This window comes from Aplidium turbinatum, chromosome 14 (genome assembly GCF_918807975.1).
Source record: "Aplidium turbinatum chromosome 14, kaAplTurb1.1, whole genome shotgun sequence".
In the NCBI taxonomy this organism is placed as follows: domain Eukaryota; kingdom Metazoa; phylum Chordata; class Ascidiacea; order Aplousobranchia; family Polyclinidae; genus Aplidium; species Aplidium turbinatum.
Genome location: NC_137485.1, coordinates 11,692,362 through 11,705,032, shown reverse-complemented (window position 1 = coordinate 11,705,032; position 12,671 = coordinate 11,692,362). Strand labels below are relative to the sequence as shown.

The 12,671-nt window shown below is 37.7% G+C and overlaps 2 protein-coding genes across 2 annotated transcripts in view; one reads left to right on the top strand and one right to left on the bottom strand.

The window, feature by feature from the left end:
* Positions 1-12,671, bottom strand: part of LOC145783507 (E3 ubiquitin-protein ligase RNF14-like) — a 311,490-nt gene that overhangs the window by 288,164 nt on the left and 10,655 nt on the right. The window contains exons 4-6 of the mRNA XM_082595396.1: positions 9,785-10,013; positions 8,885-9,057; positions 8,165-8,458 (exon numbers count right to left, since the gene is read on the bottom strand). Coding sequence (XP_082451522.1) covers positions 8,273-8,458; positions 8,885-9,057; positions 9,785-10,013 — 588 coding nt within the window. The 3' untranslated portion in view covers positions 8,165-8,272. The remainder of the gene's footprint in view (positions 1-8,164; positions 8,459-8,884; positions 9,058-9,784; positions 10,014-12,671) is intronic.
* On the top strand, positions 956-4,253 carry LOC145783686 (cysteine-rich DPF motif domain-containing protein 1-like). Its single transcript, XM_082595577.1, has 4 exons — positions 956-1,164; positions 3,057-3,188; positions 3,739-3,833; positions 3,976-4,253. The coding sequence occupies exons 1-3, from the start codon at positions 1,067-1,069 to the stop codon at positions 3,818-3,820; spliced, it is 312 nt and encodes a 103-aa protein (XP_082451703.1). The 5' UTR covers positions 956-1,066; the 3' UTR covers positions 3,821-3,833; positions 3,976-4,253.

The window sequence follows — 12,671 nt, the reverse complement described above, 5'->3', positions numbered from 1 at the left end:
TATATCATATGTAACCATGTGTGTTTTGTGACTTGTGTTGTGTTTATGAATATGGGCCTGTCTCTTTAGTGCCTGATGCAAATAAATAAATAAAAAAATAAATAAAATGGCTTAGTGAGAACGTAGCACGTTGCCCATCAACAACTCTTGACGCGTCACCTCGCAGAAAAATGTACAAAAAGTAAAAAACGTTAACCATAAAGGCCTATTTTAGGGCGGAGGGTGGTCCGTTTAAGCGGGGTGGTGGTCCGTTTAAGCGGGGAAAATTGTACAGAAAAATGGACTTGGATTCGGGACCAGTGCAAAATGGTCCGAATAAACGGGTGGTCCTATTAAACGTGGGCCGATTAAGCGGGGTTGACTGTAATATAAAAAAATAAAAAGTTGATGCCCAAAACATTGGGGGGCAGCTTCCCCACCTGCCCCCCTCTGCCGGCGCCACTGTATGTAATACATTATGTTAAACCTGCTAAGGTTACTTTGTTTTGCTTGTCTATAATTATTTTTATGCCTCTTAAAAGTCAGGATATCATTGAAAATAAAAAGCAATCACAGAATGCGCCATTGTAATTTTACTACACACAACAATACCACCAAATTATTACACGCTTAAGAGTATGACATTATCATTCTAATAAAAAAAGAGTATATATAATAATATAACTGTTTAAGTTAACGATTTACAGAGGTCCTTGAAAAAAAAATGGTTGCAAATACACACATAGACTATGCTATGGTTGTAACTAAGGCATGGCAAGCTAACTTGGGCACTGGGCAGGTGAAGTAACAGCTCAAGGGTGGGTTATGTAGCTAATGGTACTTTGTGTTACAGCAACGACTTCATTAAATTCTGACATACTACAGTTAATTTATTTGAAAATTAATACTTATCAACATTTGTGTTAACCTGATTCCCTAACTTATACATGGCATTATCAAAATTTCAGTTGTGATTTCTCAGTAAGATTTATTAAGAATTTTAAGTTTTGGATTAAAAAAATCTATATCATACTGTATAACATTCTGAACTGATATCAATTAAACATATTATGAAAAGTGCTCAAAAATGGATATGTCACAATTTTTTCGCTGCTCCAGTTGTGATTTGATGGTATCATATAATAACAAAGGACAATCTTCGCCTGACTTTAAAGAAAACCTTCTGTAAGTAAATGTCTTACTTTAATAGAACGGCACCAACTAGGCTAATTTATGCAACCCATTTGGTGGATACAACCATAGGCGCCTAAGCCGTGGGGGTAACTTTTTATGCTGCATTGATACATAAAACAATAGATGAACTAGCGATCGCATCGAGAAAACATTTTTGAACGCAAACTGCAACAGCTTCGCGATAAATAATCACTGGAACGAGTTGCGATGCTACAATCCCACACCAGACAACAAAATCTGCAGACGTTGAATCAATGTAAAAATGACTGATTTTGCTGCCTGGACATAGCAAAAATCTATCATTTTGTGTCGATTCAATGTCATCAGATGTTGAAATGCGACATAATTTGACAACATAATTTGCTACGTAGACGGAGCGTGTGTTTAGCTTTATGCGCTTGCAAACAGACTAGATGTCGCTTTCAAAAGTCGAAACCTCTGCAGTGAGTTGTCGCGGCAGTGAATCGCTCACTGTGAAGATGAACTTGAAGTCTCGGCCCGAGGTAACCACAAACCAAAACCAACGTAACCAATGCAACAAGGCTGGTACAAACCGCATTGCGCACACGCGGCATAATCAACGCAACAACGGACTGGCGCAAACTGCATGGCGCACACACGACCGTTGCCATAGAAACCCGATCAAAGGCGGGAATATTCGCATCTTTTGTTTCATATGCTACACGAAAACTGGCGTTTTACAGCGAATAGAATTTTGAAAGCAGGTCAGTCATAAGCTGCGATATTGTAGTGAAAAGGGAGCAATGTCAAGTCGAAACTTAATCAAACGTCTCTCCATAACTATTTTTCAAGGGCTACGTATTTACGGACGTCAGCAACTTTTAAATTTATTCAAGGTGACGTGCTGTTCGCTGTTGAATTGATGTAAACATGAATATTTTCAAGCGTATGATCAAGTTAGTATTTGCATTCCATTTTTAAAACATTGTCATTCGATTTACAGACAATACCTTTTAGTAAACCTTTTCGTCGTCGTCGTCTGAGCTTCTGGGGCCGAGGGTCTATCCTTTTACCACCCCAGATTCACGATGTTCCCGGACTACACTGGAAGGCTGCTAGAGAGCAGCCAGTCTTTAGTTTCATCATCCATGACGCGCAGACCATTCGTCTCTTGTTTCATGCTAATAAAGCTAGTTCGTTGCTCAACTTTATGTTCTGCTTAGCTTAAAGAGTCGCAGTCCATCAACCGCTAGCCAACGCAGACGCATAGCATGTCACTGTGTTTTGGTCGAGTTTTGTTTATAATAATTAACGGTAGGTCGAAAGTAAGCGATGACTCCGAGTGTGGCAATAAAAGCAATCCTACTGTGACGACATAAATACGTCATCCATCTGCGTGACATTTTGCTGAATTTACATTGCTGCTGATGAAACACGCTTTCGCCCCCACGGCCAAAAAAATAGTTATGCGCTTATGGATACAACTACAACTGCCTTGAAGTGCATTGTTTAAAATCACACTGGAAAGTTAAACCTCTTGCTTGCCATAGCTGTTTCTTTATGTGTGCACTGCACAACAGACAATTGTATTGCATTAGCCTATACACGGTTACAATTGATTTTATTTTACTATTGAACTTCACCTGCAGCTAGAAGAATAAAAACAAACTTCCAAGTTTTTATTCATTTTAACTTTTAAGAAACTTTCTTAGTTCCAAAATAAATCTAAATACCGTAATGCAGAGATGTTTCAGTTTGAATTGTTTATTCTTGGGAGTATTTTTAATATACACAAACGATATTGTACTGCTTATCGGATATACCAGTATCCAGCATATATCAATATTTGTAATACAATTTAAACTTGTCAGTAGTCAATGACTACTAGTCATGTTCAAGATTGTTTATGTTCTCTTGAATAGATTGCTGGAGGAGGCCTACATGATGAAGAATCCTTTCAAAAGTAATGGTTTTTTAATAGTCGGTGCCAACTGCTGCATATGTGAAGAAATGGTGTGTGTGGACCCAAGTTGCAGTATTTTTTATACTAAAAGGTAAATAAAAATACCGTAACTTGAAATGTGTGGAAGACTGTATCACTTGACAATAATTCTTATTTCATGCATGTTGTGCATGTGTGGTGATCATATTTGCATTAAATGTTTATTGTTAGGAAAGTCTACTTCTCTAAGACAACACAAAGTTTCACTCCTCAGAGGCTGTTCAGAAACAACAAATGCCATAAACTGAGATTTTTTGGCATCTTTATTTAGGATATCGTGTCCAAAAAGCAGTAGATTTCTTTCGTATGCATTTTTATTTCTGCTGTGCCTTAATCAATAATGTTAAATCATGTGTTTTCCGAGGCCTTTTGGTGCGCTATAGCTGTGTTGTGTGCAACTGTTTGTGTGTTTGTTTTGCATGTCTGTTGTATGCTGTACATTCGTCTACACTGCTGTTTTCGCACAGCAAAATAAACTTTCTGACATACCGATACAAGAATTATATGAAATAGATCACTTCATTAAAATATAATCAACATTGTTGAAGGAGTATTTTACTATTTATTGTGTGTTACTCAGCATTGTATGTCTTAATTTTTAGATTTTGCAAGAAATGTGCCTGCATGAAAATTAAGAGTTTTCCAGCAGTTGTACAAAAAGATATCAAAAGGTTGATGGGCTGAAACAACAGCGAATGTGAGTTTTACTGCCGTAAGTCATGTGTTTTGGACCTAATATTTTGACATTTCCCTCTCCAATTAAGACATGCACACAGTGTTTTAATATCTGTTTTTACAAGAATGTCTGCGGTCGGCCAGAACTCTACTTTTTATTTCAGAAGAGCAAGATGATGATGAATCGCATGGACAACCAGCGGAGGAAACGAACGCTTAGCGAGTCGTGATGCAGTTATAGGTTTACGGTTACTTTGGACTTAGAGATTTAAGGGTTAAACATTGCCTGAGATTTACTGACTTATATAAAAGCAGTGATGCTGGTTTTTTTGTATGCATGCCCATGGATTAAACGCCTTGCTTATTTAGTTGATAATTTTGACCACCCAAACACACTAAAGCTGAAGATACAAGGGAAAAAATAGAGAACACAAAATATAATTTGGAATCTTTCTCGAAAAAGTTTGGTTATTTATCGGAAGAAAAGGTCAGACTGAACATTATTTGAAGATTATTGAAACATTTTTATAAGACATATGAATCATTGCACCAATCAGAAGTTGCGTTGTCCGTGACGCATAAAAAACAGAGTCAATGTAAAACGCGCAAATAATGAAAGTGACTGCTTCAGAAATTGTGAGAATCTAGTGACTTAATTTAGGTGGGTGTTTTGTTAAAGTGCCCCTGACAAGTTGGATCCAAGTATAGTAACTTTTTAAAGCATTTCCTAGCGCAGAATTATACTTAGCGAGCGAACTTTTTAATCTTAACCTCGTAGCTCGACTGGTTAGGTAGACACTTTTACGTATTGCACTGCCCGAAAAGGTAACCGCAACCATGCGTGACATACGACATCGCTGACGTTGGTAGCGCTATCATGCGTGACATGACTCAACACATGATTAACTGGTCGTCTTTATCGAAAGATTTTGATACAAAGAAATTTAACTGCATGCATCGCCACAACCAACGTTGCCTAATGGTTAGGGCAGAGGAGTAATAATTTCGATTGCATGGATTCGATTCCCACCCTCTGCTAATACTATTTTTTCTTCTTCAACTGAACTGAGTGCAAGAAGAATCGTCGTAGTGACTGCAAACAATGGAGTTTATGAGAAAAGTTGTGACTAAAACACCAGTAATGTCATATACGATACGCATGGTTGCGGTTGCCTCTTCGGGCAGTGTAATACGTAAAAGTGCCTACCGACTGGTTAGGGCGTAGTTTAATCAAACGACTGCTCCGCAGCGCCACCACAGGCGAAACTCCATATTTCACTGCTCTGGTGGTATTACGTTATCCTAAGTGGGCGTCGTTAGCAACGGATGAAACAAAGGTTTCCTAGATGTAATTGGTGGATCACAGTTTGGTCGGAGTTGGTACAAGCGGTTGCTTTTTTCGAAGATTTATTGTTTTTTGCAGTTTAATAAAACTGTAGGCCTAATGATACGTTCCTAGAAAACCTAAAATATACTTGAAGTGAAAAATGACGAAATCGTACGAATCATCATTCATATTTAATTCATCATCACTATTCAAAAATAAATAAAAGTTCTCTCTCTCTCTCTCTCATAATGTGTCTTCAGTTGGCGATTGAAATCCGGTGTAACGGCCATCTGGATCTGGAAAATTGTTTCGGATTCGCCAAACAATGCATGACGGCATCACAATCCGATTGTTGCTTCCGAGAGCATCACCTTGGAGTATCCACTCCAACACATGCCTGTAGGCATTTTTACTTGAGTGGTATTAACAAAATCATCTTCAGTGAAGTGAAGAGAACATATACGACTAGATTTGTATGGCCCATCCCACTTTCGAACACTTGAAGAAAACTTTGACCATTTTTTTCTCAGCACCTTGTTTTGTGGGAAAGTGTGAAAAGAAAGCACCCGGTCTTTGTCACTGACAATGTCAAATAAACAGCAATTTGTAGGCATTGCCTCAACCATAAATTAAACGTACAGTTTGTGAGATACTGCTGTTACACTGCAAATGGCTATAGCCAGATTAGGACAAATAAAAAAGTATGAAAATTGTAGCCCTATGAAACTGCAATTTCAATTGAATGATCGAAACCTGATAGTAATAATAACTTCACTTTTTCATTTTGGTAATTCTTAATTTGTACATGCTTTAGACCAGGGGTGGGGAACCTGCGGCCCGCGGGCCGAATGCGGCCCGCGTAACTGTTCTATGTGGCCCGCGTCAAAATTTCGTAAATTTTTTTTTTTTTTCTTTTGCAAAAGTGAAATCATTTGAAGCTAAATTACCTGTGGAAAGTACAACTTGAAAACAATAACACCGCACATTTTCCTACCTTGCAAGAGCAAAAGCTTTCTACAACAGCCAAATATAGGCTACCCATTGCCTATGTATGTGTCAATCTTATGGAGACATTTAATGCAAGATTTTTGGACATAAAGAGTAAAGAAATGGAGTTAGATATTTTTGCCTCTCCTTTCAATGTGGTTGCAACTGATGTTCCTAGTAACTTCCAACATGAAATAGTAGAGCTCACAGAGTGACGGTACGTTGAAAGCGATGTACCAAAATATTCCACTGCTCAACTTTTATCAACGCTACATAAATGCTGATGATTTTCCAGTCATGCGGAAACATGCTTTGAAACATGTGTCTCTGTTTGGAAGCACCTACCGTTGCGAGCAGTTTTTTTCCAAATTGAATTTAACAAAAAGTCGGCTTCGCTCCAGACTGACTGATAAAAACGTGGAGATGTAGTTAAGAGTTGCAACATCTTCCGTGTCAGCAGACATCACACGACTCACCAAAAATAAAAACTTTCAGAAATCCCACTAGCTGTGAAAGTGAAATAAATCATTGTCTACTTCGCTGCATTTTTTATCTGTAAATAAAATTTCGAAATTTTAGTGGCCCGCCTGTGTTATTTCTCATTTTATGTGGCCCGCAATACTAAAAAGGTTCCCCACCCCTGCTTTAGACCAACAGAGCCCCACACATTCTCGTTTTGCGGTAGCCGTACCATACTTTACCAAGTCATCACAGAGAAAGAATGTATCCTTCCGGCTTACTGTGACGTCACAGCAGTGTTGCCGTTTTTATTTTCGCAATTGAATGAGTGCCAGATTCGCCGATGTCAACGAAAGTTTGCAAGCGTGTAACTTAGTAGCCTGTTGATGTTTTTTACGATTTGCTGGTCAGGGAAGTTTGTTAGTGTAATCTTTTTGGTATCTTAGGTAGATTTAGCGAATTTATTTAGATCACCTTGCGTCGCGTTTTCAACAAGAAAATACCCCTCCAGCAAATAAATAATAATTGCTTGTTGAGCTGCTTTATTTGAAGTGCCTCGTGAATTTTGTTTCAAACTCTGATTGACAGTTTTGAATTATTTTGTATGAATCCAATGTAAATTTGATGTTACAACAAATGCTGCAGTCATAAATGTTGTCTTTGATTGCACTGTGTTCGACTGTTCGTGGATGTCTGTTAAATTCAGGTGTCACAGCAAAAATCTATTTGAAGAATTCCGTTTCCAACAGCGTGCAGGTGGTAAAAGCCCTACTGTGCAGTGTGTAGGTGGTAAAAGTGAGAACATTTATTGACACAGCGCACCAGCAACATTTTTGAAGATGTAATAACAAAGTACGGTAAGATAAATGCAACTTTGACAGGCCCAGTGCACTCACGCAATCTTCTGAAAACTTCACAACGGTCTATGCAGCTCAACATTTCGCTCAGGCAATGGCTTCACGGACAGCGTAGCTTCTGATTGGTTAAATGATTCATTTGTCTTAAAAAATTTTTATGCTCAAGTGCCTACCCATCAAGCGTGATTGTTAACAACGAAGAAAAAGTGTTTTCAGATTAAAAAAAAAGATTGTACATCATCTTGGCGGTCACAATATCACGGCTAAAAAGCTTATAGAGATTAGATCCTCTTATTGGTGTAGCCTACTGATGTAAAAATACTCTTCGCAAACTACATTTCTAAAGGGAGATTTTAGCTTGCAATAGCAGTTAAAACGGTCTACAAGATAGAAAAGGTTTGGAACCACTGGCTTAGCTTCGACCGTTCAGTTCAAGAAGACACACAATATTTCATCCGCATAACACGGACGGAGGCGAAAAGAGTCTTCGACGAATGACAGTGGATGAATTATCACAAGCTTTTCGCAAAAGCCTCAAACTTGCAGAGCGCTACAGTGTGGATATACAGCCCGAGTCACTGCACGCCGTATGTCTGGGCTAAACACAAAGTGGCGTGCTTGAAAGTAGGCACGATAATTGGCGTCTTCACCTACTCCATTCAAATCCGCAAACTGCTTAACAAACTTTACAAAGAACGCTAATCTGTCTACACTCCACATGACAACTTTATTTAAACGATATTTTTCTAAAGTGCATCAAAAGAAATGAAGAAATACTTTTAGAGTAAGCGAGTTCAACTATACAATAATCTACTGGTGTTGACGCGATCTTTACACCATTTGCCACCAATCACCATCAGCTTGAAAGTCGACACCCTGAAAAAGTCGTTGATGGCACGGTGACGATGGATCGTTGTAGTGCCGATAAGGATTGTCTCCGCGCAAGATATGCATGCACAACCAGCAAAAATAGGCCCTGCATTTGTAGCACGTCATTTTGTTGCACCCATCCACTTTCTGTAAGACGTATTTGATAAAACAATTAAAGACAGTAATTAATTATTGAAGCACTAGATTTTACTGTCTTGATTCATTGGATGGATGGTCATTTTATTTTTGTTTGGATGCGAAACGCCGAAACATACATAAAACAAAAACTGACAGTGTGCATCCAATGAGAGAGTGCGAAAGACCGTAGCCCTGAAGGCGTAGGAGGTCGTCGAGTCTGCACTCTCTCATACAAATAGTTATACGAAAGAAAGTATTGCGTATTTATAAATTGTAGCAAATTGACACAAAAAAGAAGAAGGAAGGAAGAACAGAAAAAAACAAAAACAAATACAGATACTACAAAAAATAATAACAATTAACATAGTCAGGTAGTGGATGTCGTTTTTATAGCTTTTTAGCGTTTTTATAGTGGATGTCATTGAATCGGCATACCTCAATATTAGCTTGACAAGCAGGGCAAGCTTTGGTATTCCCCTTCATCCATGCTTCTGACATACTCTCTTCAACTGCAGTAGCCAACAGTTTGCGTCCGTATTTTTTCTCCATGTCTTTCTTTTCCGCATCGTTGGCTTTGTGATACTTCTCACACATTTTTTTCATTTCACCTGTAAATGGATTGCAATGTCTATTAAAACGTTTCTCAACCATAACAGCCAATTTTTCAATTGTGTATTCACAAAAAGGTGACTATTTCCTTGAATGATGTTTATTAGTTCGTGGTCGCTGTGCAGTAAGAACATTTTCAGTCGTGGTTAATCAACCCAAGCAGCAAATCAGTCGTTTTTTTTTACATTGATTCAACGTCTACGGACGTTGAATCAATGTAAAATCAATAAAAAAAAGGACTGATTTGCTAAAAGGAAAGTAAATATAAATAGGGTGGCAAATGCTAATTTATCTGCAGTATGTGAACAGTAGAATTCGCCGAAAGTGACTTCGTACATAAGACCACTTCGATCTGTCCCTTGACCTAAAAGTTTCCAAAAAAGACTTGTAAGTTTATGATGCAATAAATAAACCACTTTACGGATGTGCAAATAAGACAATAAAATGATATTGCCACACAGGGAATTTCGCCTCAAATTTGAGAAAACTTCAAGGTTGTTGGGGACCAAAAATTAAATTTAGAAAAATTTTGAGATTCTGAATACAAAAAGCGGAGGTTCAACCTCGCACAGAAAATTTGACAAAACGATTGCTTGAGGGGGTAGACTTTTTTTAATAATCAATTAATCATGCACAATAAGGCGCAAAAGGTGGTGAAAATAATGAAAACGAAATCATGAGAATACAGTAATACTACCAGATAACACACAAAGAAACATGGCTTACTTGAAGCAATTTTACATTTGGATACACCATGATATGATAGCTTGCAAAATGGACAAAATGCATAAGTGCAACGAGGACAATGTGCCAGTGTACTTTCCTTTTCTAATATGACTGGAGATTGGCAGTGTCGCAATGGACAATATATGATGTCATCCATAGTATCCAGGGTAACTTGTAACAAAAGCTTTTCATACCGGTTGTACAAATCTGGCTCCACTAAGGCTTGCACCTACACAACAATAGTATGAAAGCGATACTATTATCATGAGTAAGCTCCTACTCTATCAATTTGAAGTGCTTAAACAATTAAACATACAGGGTGTTTCAGAAAATTTGACATCATTGTATCTTTGCCAAATATCGTTTATACGATCTCAAATTTTAACAGTATGTACAATTGTACAGATACAGCATAAAATTTTATCTTTTCAGTTTCAGGCGTTTTTCTTTTTAGATGTAGAAATGCCATACAATAACGTAGGTTGCTTGTGCAGAAAAAAAGGATCTGGGCGGAAGTCAACGCCAGTAGAGAAGATTCGCAGAAAACTTGTGAACAGTCCAACAGAGTCCATAAGAAGAGCGAGTTTTGAAATTCAAATTCCTGCAACAACAGTTTGGCGTGTTCTAAGGAAAGGATTGCACATGTTCAGTTCAGTTAAAAGCAGACAAGGTAAAACGTAAGCAGTTTTGTATTATGATGCAACAGAAACTGGAAGAAGATCGGTTTGATGAAAAACTGGTTTTCAGCGATGAGGCCACTTTTCACACAAAAGTGGTAAAGTGAACAGGCACAATGTTCGAATTTGGGATGAAGAGAACTCTCATGTCACAGTGGAGCATGTGAGGGATTCTCTAAAAGTGAATGTTTTTTTTGTGCAATTTCCAAGAAACATGTTCATTAGGCTGGCGCAAAATCTTGAAAAAAAATTTTTTTTCGTTTAAATTTTTCGTCAGTTTGGAATATTGTTCCTTTTGGTAAATGTATCTCCTATACCAAATTTCACAAAAAAATATTAACGTTTGACCCTGGTTCACCTGCTTTGAATTTTTTCAAAATATCGAATTTTAGCTTATCCCTGAAACTGCTCACTCGCTATCTTCTAATGCACTCTAGCATCTTAATGGACACAATAAGAGGCAGTAACACAAACTTGTAGCAAGCAAAGCGGTTTAATTAGCACCTCCATGAACACTGACACGTGTATTACTCTCAAAATGTCGAATTCTACCACATTTCAGACATGATTTTCTTTATGCACCGTTCACTGTAGTAAATATATCTACTGCTTTCAGTTTCTTGAATCATTTGACGATGTTTATCGATTTTCACAGGCCAACAAAATTTTTTTTTATATGAAGGCAACCCATGTGAGAGTCATTTTAAGGTATTTCGAGGCCCCTGATTCTGAAAATGCACTAAGTTTTATCGAATTGGCTCTAGTTTTTGAGTTAGCCAAGATTCCAGCTACCACTTTTGATAACTAAATCTTTAACTACTACAGTAGGTGGTAGAAATGGTTTTGAGATAAAAGCTTGACCTTGCTCCAAAAGATTACTGAAGGTATTGAGGTTACTCTCAGTCATGCCCGTTTTCCTATTGTTTCAAGCAAATCACCACTTGAAACATGAGAGGGCAAACAAAAAACAGAAATAGCAACGTCCACGCAATGACTGCCTTGCACATTCCATGTAAACATGATGTTCCAACTTCCTTCGAACATGCTCACCGTACAGAAGTATCAATTTTCATGGTGATTCCACGGCTCTCTTTATGCCATGGCACTCTGAACTTCTTAGCCTTGAGCCCAGAAACGGGTTTGCGTGCAATGTTTGCATACTTTAGGAGGAACCCAGGACTTATCTTGATCACCCAGCTTCATGTCAAAGTAATAATAATAATAATGCTTGTTTTTATATAGCGCTGTGTCTATCGCAGAATGCGTTGCTCCTCTGCGTTGCCTCATGCAGTAAAATATATCTGGGTTGTTTGTACAGCATCTTACTTGTCAAAGGCGTATTTTATTAGCCTATATGCCATTTATTTAACCTATAGACAAGAAAAAAACTTCTTGCAGCAAAGACTTGGCCTTAGCAAAGGCTTAGAATAAAATTTCTTTTGTACAGTATCCATTTCAGTAAGCCTACCTTTTCAATATAAAGCTGCATTCATAAACACATGACTTTCGGGATATTTTTCTTGTGATGTAGGCCTACTGATTCACAACTGTTTTCATTGAATATTTAGGTCTCCCTTACGTTAAACACAGTTCATTTCAACCCTTGCTGCGTTTTGAACTTTCGTGCAATATGAACCAATTGAACTAGACAAAGGCAATTATGACATCATAATGGTAAACAGGGCTGAAAATAAGTAATTTGCTAATTCAAAGCTTTTGAGTAACGATTTCAAAAATATTTTCATTGTCGAATATCTCGAAAACTAGAGCCAATTCGAAAAAACTAAGTGCATTTTCGGAATCAGGGGACCTGAAATACTCTAAAATGACTCTCATCTTTTGTGCCAAAAATATTTGTTGGTCTGTATGTTATACATTCACTGATTGCGAAAAGGCTGTAAAATCAACCAAAATGACACTAAAAGCATGCACTATTAGTGACTCTCAGACTTGGAGTAGGGTGAAGATGTTCCACGTGGAAGTTAACAGAGGAAGTGACGTCAAAATCATGTGGTCAAATTTTGAGAAATCCCCTCTTCAGATACTGCTAAACCACTTCGAAATTTACTAATTTTTCAGAAAAAGTCAGAATTTCTCCTTGGGTGAACCAGGGTCAAAGGTCAAAATCCAACAAAAATTTTTGGCTTGCAAATATCAGTGAGCAAAATGGAACATTATTCCAAACTGACAAAAATTTTAAAGAACATCAA